The 13,720-nt window shown below is 37.7% G+C and overlaps 3 protein-coding genes across 3 annotated transcripts; 1 reads left to right on the top strand and 2 right to left on the bottom strand.

Moving 5' to 3' along the window:
• The first annotated feature begins 52 nt into the window (after positions 1 to 52).
• Positions 53 to 1,268, top strand: LOC144659838 (uncharacterized). Its single transcript, XM_078520367.1, has one exon. The coding sequence runs from the start codon at positions 53 to 55 to the stop codon at positions 914 to 916; it is 864 nt and encodes a 287-aa protein (XP_078376493.1). The 3' UTR covers positions 917 to 1,268.
• Positions 1,269 to 2,476: 1,208 nt separating this feature from the next.
• Positions 2,477 to 6,281, bottom strand: LOC144661198 (cytochrome c oxidase subunit NDUFA4-like). The gene is made up of 4 exons (XM_078521896.1): positions 6,124 to 6,281; positions 4,369 to 4,457; positions 3,487 to 3,547; positions 2,477 to 2,681 (listed from the first exon to the last, which is right to left on the bottom strand). Exons 1-4 carry the CDS (start codon positions 6,154 to 6,156, stop codon positions 2,625 to 2,627), a joined length of 240 nt encoding a protein of 79 aa, XP_078378022.1. The 5' UTR covers positions 6,157 to 6,281; the 3' UTR covers positions 2,477 to 2,624.
• A 142-nt stretch (positions 6,282 to 6,423) lies between these two features.
• Positions 6,424 to 12,048, bottom strand: LOC144661197 (cytochrome c oxidase subunit NDUFA4-like). Its single transcript, XM_078521895.1, has 4 exons — positions 11,393 to 12,048; positions 10,509 to 10,597; positions 9,092 to 9,152; positions 6,424 to 8,560 (listed from the first exon to the last, which is right to left on the bottom strand). The coding sequence occupies exons 1-4, from the start codon at positions 11,423 to 11,425 to the stop codon at positions 8,498 to 8,500; spliced, it is 246 nt and encodes an 81-aa protein (XP_078378021.1). The 5' UTR covers positions 11,426 to 12,048; the 3' UTR covers positions 6,424 to 8,497.
• Positions 12,049 to 13,720: the final 1,672 nt, after the last annotated feature.

Below are 13,720 nucleotides of genomic sequence, written 5' to 3'. Positions count from 1 at the left end.
GCCATGAAGTGTCCTTCATGATTGCGTGACTGCTATATCGTGACTTTCCTGAATGGGTGGGGTTTTGCATAGAAGTACAGCTCGCAAAGTTAGTGATCTGTGCTTTTACAAGTTCTTTCGCCAAGATCGTTTCACTGCGATGAGTAAGAGGAGAGCTGTTTCGACTGTAGAGTCGAAGAAAAAGCGAACGAAAGTTGAAAATGCCGATCAAAAAGAAGGAGATATAAATTCAAAGGAGGTGTCGCCCTTGGTGGAGAAAGTTGCTCGAGAACTTCGCAAGAATGCCGATCCCAAGAGAAGTCCGCCAATGAAAAAATACATGAGGGACAAGTTTGATTTTTTTGGTCTTAGCAGCCCTCTTAGAAAAAGCGTTTGCAAAGAATTCCTGCAACAGAAGTTGAATTCGGATGACACGAGAAAATTTGTTGTTCTTTTGTGGGCTAAACCTGAACGAGAATTCCAGTACTTTGCCATCGATTATCTCGAGAAGAACATGGATACCGCAGCAGAATTTGAAGCAAATATGCAGTGCATGAAAGACTTGATCACAACAAAATCTTGGTGGGACACGGTAGACGCGCTCGCTAATAAAATGGTTGGTAGACTCGTGAAGCAACATCGAGATGAGGGAAAAAGTGTTATGGAAGAATGGGTTAATCATGAAAATATGTGGCTTAGGAGAACTGCTCTATTGCATCAGCTTTCTTACAAACAGGAAACCGACGAGGAGATGTTGTTTCGATTCTGCAGTCTAAGGTCTGACGAGGAAGAGTTTTTCATCAGAAAGGCAATTGGCTGGGCGCTAAGGCAATATGCCTGGACTCATGGTCCTAGCGTGAAAAAGTATTTACGGAAGCACAAGAAAGAGTTGAGTAATCTGAGCTTCAAAGAGGCTGCAAAGCATTTGAACATGTAACAGGACTTGCCTATGCCTTACTGTCAAAGCTGTAGTAGCTTACACCCTGCACTTCAGCCCTGGGAAGTGCCCTGCCCTTGCTAAAGCGGTCCTTGGTTCGTCGCTTCCCAAGAAAGACCCTGGAAACAAGTTACATGTAAGGCTGCCTCCCGCCTCCCCCTCCAAATAGAGAGAACTTTTAAGTTTTTTTAAGTTCATTACTTAAAAGTCATGACTCATGTTATAACAACCAAGTGAATTTTTTACTTGTAATTTTGTACCATAAGTCCATATCATACACGTTACAACACTTCTGTGCCCTGTTTTTCATTCCATGGAATTTTATGTATCGGTATTTCCTTTTTTATCTCATTTATGTGTTCCCGCTGGCTACCAGGTGATCCTAGCTGATCTATAGCACAAATGTGTAAAGTATCTCATAAAGCTCACAAAAATTTGACAGGAATCATCAGATATTGCTGTAATACCTGTTCAGAACCAACCCAAAGCATTTGCCAGCATGTCCTACTAAACAGGATTTACGATTTGTGTTTCCTTTTTTGGAATTTGAATATGAATAGTTTGTATGTACAATTGCTGTAAGAGTTTGCTCAATAAATCTGAGCCTTGTGCAACCCACGAGTTATTTTAATTTAGTTCTTAAAGACCCTGTTCAGCCACGCCTTTGTTTTTGTTTACATACAACAATTCAAGTGCCCCCAAAACAAAGAGATCACTACTGTGAAACTGCTAAGAAAACAGACTTCCAGATTTGTCACTCAGTAAGGTCACCCTGTTGCATTCACTCCTTTCGCAAATCACACATAGCATCGCACATAACATGTGTCTTTTCTGTCACTTGTCCCGAATTCTCTTCTCGTACGTGTGACCATCATCTCCGTGTGCGTCTCTTGTCGCAGATCAAATCCAGTTGATTCACTTGTCACTTCGTCCGGGATAGGAATATGTGGTAACGGTCCCCTCTCCTGGGACCCCACTTTTTTTTCTGTCCCCTTGAGGTTCAACGTGGCAAAGTTTGGTGAAATCTATGTTTTCTTTCGGGGCAATGACCTTAAAATAATTTTGATTGCATCAAAAATGGAGACACTTTCAGTTTCACAATCTCTCCACCACTGGAGCTGATGCCACTTCAACACAACATCAGTCTAGCTGATTATGTGAGTTAAAAGCTTGAATAAAATTGCAATGTTACTCATAAGTGCACTCAGAAATTTATGCAAAAATAAAGCCATTTCAATGCATTGCTATAGCCTGGCTTATGATTGCTCCTCGTCATCAACTTGGGCTTACTTGAACTGTCTTCCTGAGCAAACAGCAACAAACTTGTCCACTTGAGCATAAATCTGATCTAAATCAAACTGAATCCAATTCAATGCAAGTGCATGCAAATGATGACCAGAGTTCCTAGTAAATGCAAGTTTAAAACTTGCACCTTTGTCTGGTCGAACATACTGTAAAATAAATGTAATATTTGTACATTTATATTTAAAAGCATGACAGTACAACTAATAAAATCAGTTACCGGTAGGTATACAAGGACTACGACAACCACACCCAATGTAAGAATGAAAGAACCCATTTTATTTTAAAGCAAAACCATACAACACACATAAGCAAAACAGCAATGTTTATCAAATCTCTGCATTTACATTTTGAAATGGAAAATCTTGAAATCACAAGCAGACTGCCAAACCAAGCATTTCAAGAATTAGTCGATGTTTGGCCTGTGGTTTTCCAGCTTGCTGAAGTCAGCGTGGCTGTAGAACTGCAAATCAAACAATAAACAAATAAATAAAACAGCTTAATGTTTTGAAGAGAAAATTTTCCATGTAATAACTGACACAATTCTCACATGTTCATAGGTTGAGAGTTATGGTCAATGAAGGTATAGACCATAGACTCTGCACAGGGGTGTACCTAAGAAATCACTAAGCCGGCTCATCCGCCCGCTGGCTTTCTGCCTTGCAGCCCTAACGACCTTCTTTGTTCAGTCAATTCGCCGGATTTAGTCTCTTCACCGGTGATGCCGCCGCCCTAGCAACATCCCTTCTGCATAGATGGACCCCAAATTTGCATAACTAGGATGTACTAAAGTACATCCTAGTTAGCCTCGTGTGGATATTTTTAGACAAAGGATTTTTGATGTGAATTCATGTGAGGCTTGGGTTGTACAGATCTGTATTGTTATTCAAATGCAGACGTCATTTAGGCAAAGGGTCTTTGAAAATGGTGTAACAGGTAATCCAACATAAGGCAAATTTAAGGAAAACTTGAGAAATTGTCATGACCTTAACCAAAAAACAGAATCTGGCTAGTTGTGAAAAGTCAGCTAGAACATTTTTGACGAAATTTCCCACACATCACCTTCAATGTAATTACAAGTATTCTGTTCATTCTGCTCCACATAACAGGCTGAGTAGAATACAGCTAACAGGGCTTCTTTGGAACAGGCAAATATAAAAGTTTTTCTGGGACCTTTGTTTTGAAACTGCCTTTCAAGAAGTCATTTTTTCCAGGAGTTAAAATCCATGTGAATCTTATCATAGGATTAAGTAAATATTTCAACCAACCTTCCTGCACTCATTGTGCTTGATCTTTTGCCACGGGTATGGGTTGTTCTTCCTGTCCCAGCTGTCAAACAAAACACAAACTATTAGGACACAGCAAATGCCTTTATGCATATCAAGACTGAGTGATGTAGTGGTATTCCAAGACTTCTTGGTTTCTAGTCCACAGGACTAAAAAGAAAAGTTTTATGGTCATCTGGGACAACTAGATTATAACAACAGGCAAGCAACTTTTCATTTTTATTTGTCCGATGGGCAAGGGCCCAGATAAGTCCCTGTTGACTAAGTCATTAATAAAGTACCTTATTGTGACTTATTTGCAGGACCTAATTTTTGCGATCTTCAAAATTTCACAAAATTAAAGACCCGCAAAAAATCGTTCTTAGCGTTTCCAATGTGTTTTTAATTGTTTTATCACATTTTTTGGTTTTGTCGCGAAATTTAAGTGCCATTAAATTTATCCGTTCCATTTTCTCAAAATTAAGTTCCCATGAAAATAACTAACAATAAGGTAAACTAAACAAGCATGCAACTGCATCGTGCTTTTCCGAAGGGCAAACTGGAATTCAAGTTTTTTTCCCAGCCTGAGACCAGCTCAGAAGCTGTAAGTAAATTAGTAATAATGCCAACAGGGTGATAAACATATAAAAGGCACTGATCAAAATCTTTAGCAGGTTCTGAAAGTTATTTACTGAATGATTAGATTACTCATTTAATTAGCTATCATCTCTAAATTTATGACCGTTGTTCTCTATTTTTGTCAACAGAATGCTTTGGGTTGTTTTTGTTGTAAAGCAGTCATACAGACATCCCTTAGCATGTTGTGGAATGTCAATTAAAATATGACCGCTGTAATAATAATTGTTGTTGTTGTTATATACATACGTGCAATCAGGGTTCCTGGTAGCCAGCCTCAATACGTAATAGCCAGCGCCAACACAACCAGCACCAACGCAAACAAACAATGGAATCAACTGCAAAAATTCAAAATACAGTGTGCTTATTGGCTGTGTAAAAGTGCTGAACAGGACAATCTTTGGCTAATGTAAAAGACTAACACAGTATAAATCCGTACAAACTGAAAACCTGGATAGCTCTGATGAAACCTGGCAATTAACTATAAACAAACATACCGATAATTGCAACAAAACAAATCAACTAAATTGCTAAAATCATGCTTATTTGCTGTGAGAATACCATGACCTATGGGGGGGGGAGAGGTAGACATACCCCATAGTTACCCCTCCCCGGATGGGTGTGAGAGGGACCAAGACTTCATCTAACTCAACCAACTCTGGTGGTCAAAATTTATAACATGGCATGTTCTTGACTTTTTGATTGGTTTCGCAAATTGAAACAGTCACAAAAAGAGTTCTTTTAATGGTTTTTTCTTGTAATATCACTGGCTTCCCCCCCCCCCTTAATTCCAATCACAATATGACAAATTCCCCTTTCCCAGTGTGTCGAACATGTAATAAAGTCCAGGGGTGGGGGATCTTATGGGGCAAAGCTCCTTCCCCCCACTTTACATCTACTTTCAGACCACCCCCATTATTCCAATTGCAATCTCACAAATTCCCCCACTCCAAACTGTCAAACGTATTTATTCCTTTAGCCAGTAGTGATGACTACATATAATACTCTGTATTTCCAAAGACATCCTGTCGTCGGCTCAGGTCAGGAGTTCACCCCAGGGAGAATCTGGTGATACATGCATATAAAAGCACCATGTTCCCCATACTGTTAAAAATCATACTTGCCAACTCTCCCAGTTTCCCCGGGAGTCTCCAAGTTTTTCAACAAACCTCCCAGTCTCCCAGTTAGAGCACCAAATCTCCCAGGAAATACCTACCGTGGCTTTTTTCAAAAAATGTTCATCAATTTCGTTATTTTCGAGATGTCAAAAAGGAAAATAAAACAAGAAGTGGATTTAGTGCTCTTATTTTAATTGTTTTCGATCAGAAAACACGAAACAGAGCAATCACATTGATATATATTTTATGAGAATCGTAATTGGTCAGAAATCAACCAATCAAATTGCACAATACATGGTAGAAAGTTGGCGCAGTTTTCTAACCGAGAGACATCGGAAAACATTCGAGAGGCCTTCAGGTTATTTTCGGAGATTATTCAGACATTGTAAAAAATGACATTCTTACAATGCAAAGATTTCTAGATGTCTCCAGTATTTTGTACTCTAGGGGTTGTCAGTTATGAAAAATGCAGAGATTATTTCCACCTTGGTTGAAATTTGACACTTTCCAATTCTCATTCAACCAGACTGATTACCTTTGATTCCTACCAAACACGAAGTTAAGTAGCAAGAAAATTTCAAGAAAGAAAATTCCAAAGCTTTACTACGTCACTGATAAAATCCTCAAAATTTATATTTCCACTACTACCCACTTCAATCAAAGTGGCTTATTTTTCATCAGACTACGGTAAAATGTCAATTGCAAGCTCTTTTAAAACGATTCAAATCAAATAAGCAGCTAAACAGACATGAAATATTTTGGAATGCGCGCGTTGTTGAAAAAAAGCTGAAAAAAGCCAAGTTCATATCATACGCTTCTGATATTAAACTAACCACCCAGGGAAGTATTCAACATAAATCAACCCTAACTATGAACTTTTTCGTACCTCGGGATGTTTTCTCAGATAGGCAAAAACCATTTTCTCGGCTAGATGCTCGACACTGCTTTAAAACGCTGTTAACAAACAGAGTACTCGCTTCGAGTCAACAAAATGGCGTCCGGACAGAGAGAAGAACTGCAGGAGGCTTGGTGGCTAAGCTTATGGAATATTCGTCACAGTGGGCAATATGGCGGACGATTTCAAACGATTTGATTACACAAAAAAGTTTAAAATGAACGTTTTAGGTGAGAAAAATCGAGAGTTTGAAAGTGGCAACAAAGAACACTTCTTATTTGAAATAACTTATTTTTATTTACCTGCCATTTTCACACAATTTATAAGCTTAATTGCAATACTAATGTTATCCTCTACATACAACAAAGCTGACCACGGGCCAATACAAAATATTTATAGTTAGTTGCCAACTTGCCGCACTAAACTTATTTGTTTTTCTCTTACAGGAGAAAAATGGATAAAGGAACAAACTCGGGTTGTATTTAGTAATTGGTGTTTAGTAATTGGTGGTGTAAGGACATTTATTTCACAGAATTCTTGGGTTGGTTCTATTGATGTACAAAATGTTAACTTCATTGAAAATCTGTCGGCTTGGCAGCCTGCATAACTGTTGGCCGCTGTGGAATGGTTTAATGTGAGCTAGCAGTGTTAGTGGAGTGTAGAACTGCAACCTAACTGATAAGGCCTCCAGCTATACAGACTTACAAACACAATGTGTTGTCAGTATATAAATTTTTGTAAACCAGTAGATCAGGACTTGAAGAGGGGGTGATTAGGGGCACACAAATTCACTATCTGGCGCTATTCTTTGGCCTAATCCGTTGATCTACCACTATTTTCATTTAAATCTGGTTCATATTGCTTTGAAGCATTCTGGGGTATAGTTTCACTGTAATCCATGCACTTTTTTAAGGTGCAAATATCCTTTGATTTGCAAACCTACCCCCCCCCCCCTTTCTTGAAGCATCATCGTGCACATAACCATACAATGCTAGTCATAAAAATTATTATAATTCCCAAACATCTGTTAAAATGGCTTTTTTCAGACAATTTCATGCACACTTGGTTTTAATTGCAGATTTAGTGATGATGATTTTGGAAATTCATCAAACTTACATACTATGTACAGTGAAGCATCCTTAACTTCCCGACAGGATTGGATGGGAATAATGAACCTTGAGGCAATACGTACTTGCTACTGCTACTGAAACTTACAGTTCATGAAACAGCCTGATAAAAAGCCATTAAACAGACATCTTGATTACTGTTTTCACTAAAAAAATTTACAAATTATTTGAATGAATCATTAGCCTGCTGATACTAGTCATTGTTGATATTTTTAAGGTTATTGCCCCGAAATAAAACTGAACATAGATTTTTAACCAAACTTCGCCTACTGGTTTATTACTTCAAGGGAACTTAAATTTTGAAATAAAAAAGGGGGGTCACCAGATTCGTTTAGGAGCAGGACGACCATGTATATTCCATATAATTCCTTTATAATTCCTCTGCGAGTACTGGCAAATTACACTTTTTTAGCGATAATTTATTTTTCAAACACATGAATTGATCTGTTTTCATTTTACAGAAAGAATTTGATCGCTACACCCAAAATATGAGAAAAAATTGATAGGTCACCAGGCTCGTTTAGGAGAAAGTGACAATTTACTTCTCTCGCGGACTAAGCCGCATAGAAAAAAGCTGCCATTTTGTTGATGTGCTCGCGCGCGCGCGCGCTAATTACGCATAAAATTCTGCGCAGTAAGGATGCGCAATGCAAAACAGGGCAATGACCTTAAACAACAAAAACTAAGCTACAAATTATAGAATAATGTGTTTCTTACTTTTTCAACAATATATTCATCCTTAACTGTTATAATTAATATTTTTTAATTAGCATTTAGCATAAACAATAATTTTATACAGAAGCATCAAAGGATAATGTACAGTTTATTTTGGATACAACTTTCATCTTGACCTCAGAGAAACTCAAGCTTAGATTTAAACCATTCAGCAATTTTTCTTGGTTTTTTATTTGAAATGAACAATGGAATTCTGATAATATTTTTTAACCTCGAAGGGAAACAAAAATTGGTGCCAGAAATTAGGGATAAAATGGCAGCGTTTGATTGAGGAAAAGGAAATTACTTTTGAGTTAATATAAATCTCTGGGAGATTAAAAAAATTTAGGGTCGAGAAATCAGAATTTCATTGTAAATGTAAACATCCGCTTGAAGCTTCTGTACATTTGTTTTATTAGCGAACCAATGATTTTTTTAAGCTATTATAAAAGTTCTTGTTAAATGCAAACCAGATTGGCACCGTGTCAGTCTCTTGGTAATCCGCAGGATGTGTGGTGTAAGACTCATGAAGCTTCAGCCTTAGACCTGACATTTTCAAACTTTGAGTAATCAGCATGGCTGTAAAGCTGTTAACAAAATTCAAAACATAATTTCAGTTAATGTGCCTTTCAATTACTTTCAATGTATATGTAGTTCAAAACTTAATTAATGACTGCATTTTTTGCTGCCGTCAATCATAATTAGGGGTGATAATCAACAAACCTTGAAAAACAAAAATAAACAAAGCAGATCAAAATCTTTCAATCACAGCCCACAGATGCGACTTTTTGTTCCTGTTAAAGTGAACGGCTGTTTCCTGAGGGGTCCGCTAAGATGATTGATGGGAGTGAAAAAAGCAACTGTCAATTGAGCAGAGTTCCTGTGTCATTAAAAGATGCAGTAAGCTTGCAAGAAAATTTGTTATCTGTAATATCATTGTAAGTTTAAAGTCCACCCATAAAAACACAGATCAGATCATCAGACAGGTGATATGGAATTAAGAATTTGATCAACCTAAGGATACAATTATTTGTTATGATGTGGCATCAAATTCTCCAAACTTATAAAAAGGAAGTAGTGACAACGAGTAAAGAGAATATTTTTCTGTACATACACACCTTTAGTTGTTCATTGTGTTTGACATTAAGCCAGGGATGAGGGTTATTTTTCTTATCCCAGCTGAAAAAAATAAAATGATGAGAAATAACTCTGTGAGCAGATTGAGGTTTCATGTAAATATTTTTCATTTCCTGACATTTTTTCACATGCTGTGTGCAGGAATTCAATTTTATATTTTTTTTTTTGAGGGGGTGGGGGTGTTAATCAACCCAACAGCTTTTTGATATGCACGTCTAGCTTCCCTCCTCACTCAAAGGGCTCTACAAAGATTCAAGCCCGACCCTACCCCTGCAAGGGCTAAACAGCTAAGCTTTTCACAGAGGTACCCTCAGTATATAGTCACTTTTAACTTTAATTGTTTCCAATGATTTGGGGAAAAAAATGTTATACTCTGATTTTCTTTTATTTTAGGTTTCAACTTTCAAATATTCAACCAAATTCCTTTTCTCAATGAGCAAATTTTAGAAATGTTGAAAATGAAAGACGCAAGAAAAATTTAGAAAACACGAAACGCGTTTAAAATACGCAAATCACTGCATAGAGGCAACAGAGCATGAAATAAAATTTGATCAATATTGATTTGACCTGATGTTAAGGAGTTTATTTACATTTCAACGTTGAATCAGCGCCAATGCGGATCACTAAATGACGACTGTCAAAACAGCGTCATGTCAAAATGTCAGCTTCAATATCTGGGGGTGTGCCAGACTGCCAGGGGGCGGACAAAGGTAAATAAACCAACCACGAAAATGTCGTAATAAAAAAGCAATCTGCCTATCTTTTAGACAAAACGCTTCAATTATCACCGGGAGAGAGAGGTCAGTGCTTGAATGAGGAAAAAAATAGACTAAAATATCGGAATTTTCGGTTTTCCCGTTGTGATATTCGTTCAGAGTTCTCCCTTTGTCAAAACTGTAGACGCGTGCCGCAACTCACGCCTGCTGTGAAAATTAGCATAGAATGACGGGTGATAATTGCCAGTAATTGTATGATAATCAAATCTTGTTATACCTATTATAAACGAAGAAGCGGAGGAAATAATCCAAAGTAAACAATAATGCTTCATGTTTATCATTCCTTAATTATCAAGAAGGCAAATGAAAGAATCGTTTACATTAGTTATGAAATTAGATTTTCAGGACTGTAGCCAGACGAAAAATCTTCACTGAGAGAATTCCAGAAAACGAAACATTTCTTTTATATATTTACTTATTAATTTACTAGTAATTCTGTCTCTTGGAGGAATGAAGAAATAAAAAAATTCAAGAGTTTTGCCGTGGCAAGTGTTTCGATTCGTCGGTTACTGCTACGGCCATGATTTTAGCTCGATATTATATTGAATTCTTATGAACTGTTTTAGATTTCGTGGAACAGTGAATGATCTGGTTCCCTCATATTTGTCGGCTTTATACGTACCAAGCTTCGGGATTTTTCAGAGCTTGTCTGATGGTGAAAGTGACAGCACCTGTGCAGCCAGCCCCAATGATTACAAACAGCGGTACAAGCTGAAAAGGAAATTGAAAAAAATGAAAATAAATTTTTTGCGATCTGATAACGCAAATCTTCATAACTCTCTCGAGACTCGCGAATTTTTGGCCTGTTGGATAAAGAATGCCCTTAGAGTTTACGAAATACTGAAATCTCCGCGCCCCCTGTTCACGACTCCACGGGTAGTCGCGCTTTAAAAGAGCATGTTTATTACAGTTTACAATAAACTGAACTAATAATTTTACTGTTGCGTCTAAAATCTGACGATTGTTATTATTGTGGGTCGCTTTATTTAAGCAAAGTGTGGTTTTAAAATTCAAATTTGACCAAATTTTTGCAACACAGCTGGCTGGCTCTGGGCAGAAAATTCTCTCGCGGAGTTCTTCGAAATGGTTTCTATGGCCAAGAAACTATTTTCACGAGGTCAACGTGAAAACAAATATAATGTCAAAAAGACGCGCTATATGATTCATCTTTTCTTCTGTTTTCTTGGCTCTGCAGATGAAATCATTTTTCAGTCACTTATTTTCTGTGGGAACAAAAATTCATAGAATTTGCCATGTACGTGCAGTTAAAAACGTTTTCTCTTTAACTTTGTTTTTGTCATTCCCCTGCTCCGTAGAGCCAAACATTTCGCAAGATGAAACACTTAAAACCCGAACAAATCTTCAGTTTTATCTGGAACGTCTTCCTTCTCGTTTAGCGATAAGCGCATTAAAACATTGCATTTACGTGTGGAACTGCACGCGCAACAAGGAAGACGGAAAAATTGGAGTTAGCCATGTACCTGATGATAAAAAAGATGTCCTTACCTCTGGCGATCTCCTAAGAAGAGCGAAAACCATTTTTCTTGATAACTTGAACTGCTTAAAACGTTAGTGTTAAAGCGATGCGAGTATTTAGACTATTTACAGCAAACGCCGTCAAGATGACCCAAATCGTTCACCTGTACTCAGAAGACCACTTTTCGCTTCCTCTTTTGGAGATTATAAATAAAAGAAAATTCGTCTGACATCTGTGACGTCACGTGTCCCACGTGAAGGCACACAAAGCTTTCACTTGCCTCCCACGGAAAAGATGAGAAAGAACAATATCCAAACTATAGCAACTCTTAAATGACAAAGTAAGCGCTATGCCTCATTTAGACGTTAGTTTCGTCCGGAAAAATAGTTAAACCAACCCTTTAATGGCAGCTACGTCAGGTCCTATGTATAGAATACAGTAGGCGAATTACAAACAAATGCTTCTTTTAATTGTCAGGGTTCTGTTGATTGAGTGAAGGACATTTCTCGAATTGCGTAAATATCAGCTTAATTTGCCATGTCTTGGATGGGGGTCTTGGATTAACGATTCTTGATGACCCAGCTTTTAGGTGAATAATCTTTACTTCAAAGTGTTTAAATATAAATCTGTTGAAATGAAAATAATAAATAAGGCGCATTTACACGACAGCGAAAATTAGGTATGGATCCGTCAAAAAATTGGTCCGGGACCTGATCTTTTAAATTGTAGAGATAACAGTCAAGTCGAAACGGGGCCATGGGCGCCTAGCCCTTTTTCTCTAAAAAAAAAAAGGTTGTGGAACAATTTTCCGACAGGTCCGTACCCAAATATTAAGGCGCGTTTACACGACAGAGAAATTTAGGTACGGACCCATCGCAAAAAGGGTCCGCACCTAACCACTTTTGTAGAGAAACAGTCAAATCAAAACGGGGCCATAGGCGCCTATGGCCCCGTTTTGATTTGACTGTTTCTCTACAAAAGTGGTCAGGTCCGGACCAATTTTCTGACGGGTCCGTACCCAAATTTTTCTCTCGTGTAAACGCGCCTTTACAAAAACCTATACGCCTATGGCTCCGTTTTGATTTGACTGTTTCTTTACTCCAGGTTTAGGTCAAGTATAAAGCTAAAAATAAAAGGAAATTAAAGATTGTATGTTTTTTTTTTCTTTACTTTTCACCCAGTACAGAAAGTAACTTGAATATTCATTTAATAGTATAAACCGACTAGACAGAACACGAAACAAACGTAATATGAAAATTCAAGAAGTACATTTAATAACTGTCCGCGCACAATTTCTACAATGGGTTTCTAAATCGCGATTTACATTTTCAAGGATTCGACTTTTTCCAGTCTATGTACCATATAGTTTCAAACACGCGCCCTTTGTTACAAAAAGTGGACAATATTTTAATTTGTACAGTGTTCTGTACGGCCCAATCTATATACGACGTATTTACAGTCGCGTCGAATGCAATCCAAGCCTCAAATATCTCGACACAAATCTTCGCCGATCCGTGCTATGTTTTTGGCCAAATCCGTCAATCCGCCACTATTTTCGTTCAAATCCGAATCCGCATTATTTGAAAACTTTGTGTGGTATAGTTTAACTGCGACGGACGGTAGATGCTGCTTTTTTTTATGCCAATTTTATAACAAAACTTTCGTTTTTTCGCTCCCCCCAGCACATCGAGTGAGTTGTTTTCGCGTCAATTCCGCCAAGGCCTTTCGCCAACATATACCGACGAAGACCGACCAAAGTGATCCCAACTTCGTTTAGCGACTATAGCATGTTTAGTATCAGAGCTACCTGACATGAACAGTCCGGAATCTGGGCCAAAATTCTCAGCTTATCCGCGAATCAACAATCCGAGCGCTTTTTAAGGCCAAATCCGCTCAATCCGCGAACCTGTTCACTTCCTCTATGTCGCCAGGGACTTGATTTCGACGACGTTTCAACATAAAGAATGTTTGAATGTGTTCAAGCAACGCGTTTAATTCTGCTGGTTGGGTGGGCGTTCTTTTCTATGACTTGAATTACAGACGCGACTAAAATACGAGGTATAACATAGGCCTAATTTTGTAAAATAGTTCACCGGGTTGATATGCTCTGTGTTCTTGTTTATTTTTTCCTATACAAAACATTTTCCCTTAGACATGTTTTATATAACAACCTCTATTTTGTCCAGAATATATTTTAGTAAATTCTAATTTTGGACTCCGGCTTGATCGAAACACATGCATGTAAAAATAAACAGAATCATGAAAACTTCTCTTGACGAAATCGAATCCAAAAAGAAAAAGAACAAATATGAAATTGAAAAAAGACAAAAACCAAACATGAAAAAAAAAAAACGTTT

The sequence above is a fragment of the Oculina patagonica genome, chromosome 7 (genome assembly GCF_052425735.1).
Source record: "Oculina patagonica isolate OP01 chromosome 7, crgOcupat, whole genome shotgun sequence".
Classification (NCBI taxonomy): domain Eukaryota; kingdom Metazoa; phylum Cnidaria; class Anthozoa; order Scleractinia; family Oculinidae; genus Oculina; species Oculina patagonica.
This window is presented reverse-complemented; position numbering and strand designations above follow the sequence as displayed.

What these genes read in the sequence shown, in the direction of transcription:
- LOC144661198 (XM_078521896.1), bottom strand. Translation starts at nt 6,156, where the DNA reads ATGGTTTTTGCCTATCTGAGAAAACATCCCGAG. An exon ending in ATCTGAGAAAACATCCCGAG is followed by an intron (nt 4,458 to 6,123) that starts GTACGAAAAAGT and finishes GAATTTTTGCAG; the next exon opens with TTGATTCCATTGTTTGTTTG. An exon ending in AGCACAATGAGTGCAGGAAG is followed by an intron (nt 2,682 to 3,486) that starts GTTGGTTGAAAT and finishes TTTGATTTGCAG; the next exon opens with TTCTACAGCCACGCTGACTT.
- LOC144659838 (XM_078520367.1), top strand. Translation starts at nt 53, where the DNA reads ATGGGTGGGGTTTTGCATAGAAGTACAGCTCGCAAAGTTAGTGATCTG.
- LOC144661197 (XM_078521895.1), bottom strand. Translation starts at nt 11,425, where the DNA reads ATGGTTTTCGCTCTTCTTAGGAGATCGCCAGAG. An exon ending in CTGAAAAATCCCGAAGCTTG is followed by an intron (nt 9,153 to 10,508) that starts GTACGTATAAAG and finishes TATTTTTTTCAG; the next exon opens with CTGGGATAAGAAAAATAACC. An exon ending in AACACAATGAACAACTAAAG is followed by an intron (nt 8,561 to 9,091) that starts GTGTGTATGTAC and finishes TTTTGTTAACAG; the next exon opens with CTTTACAGCCATGCTGATTA.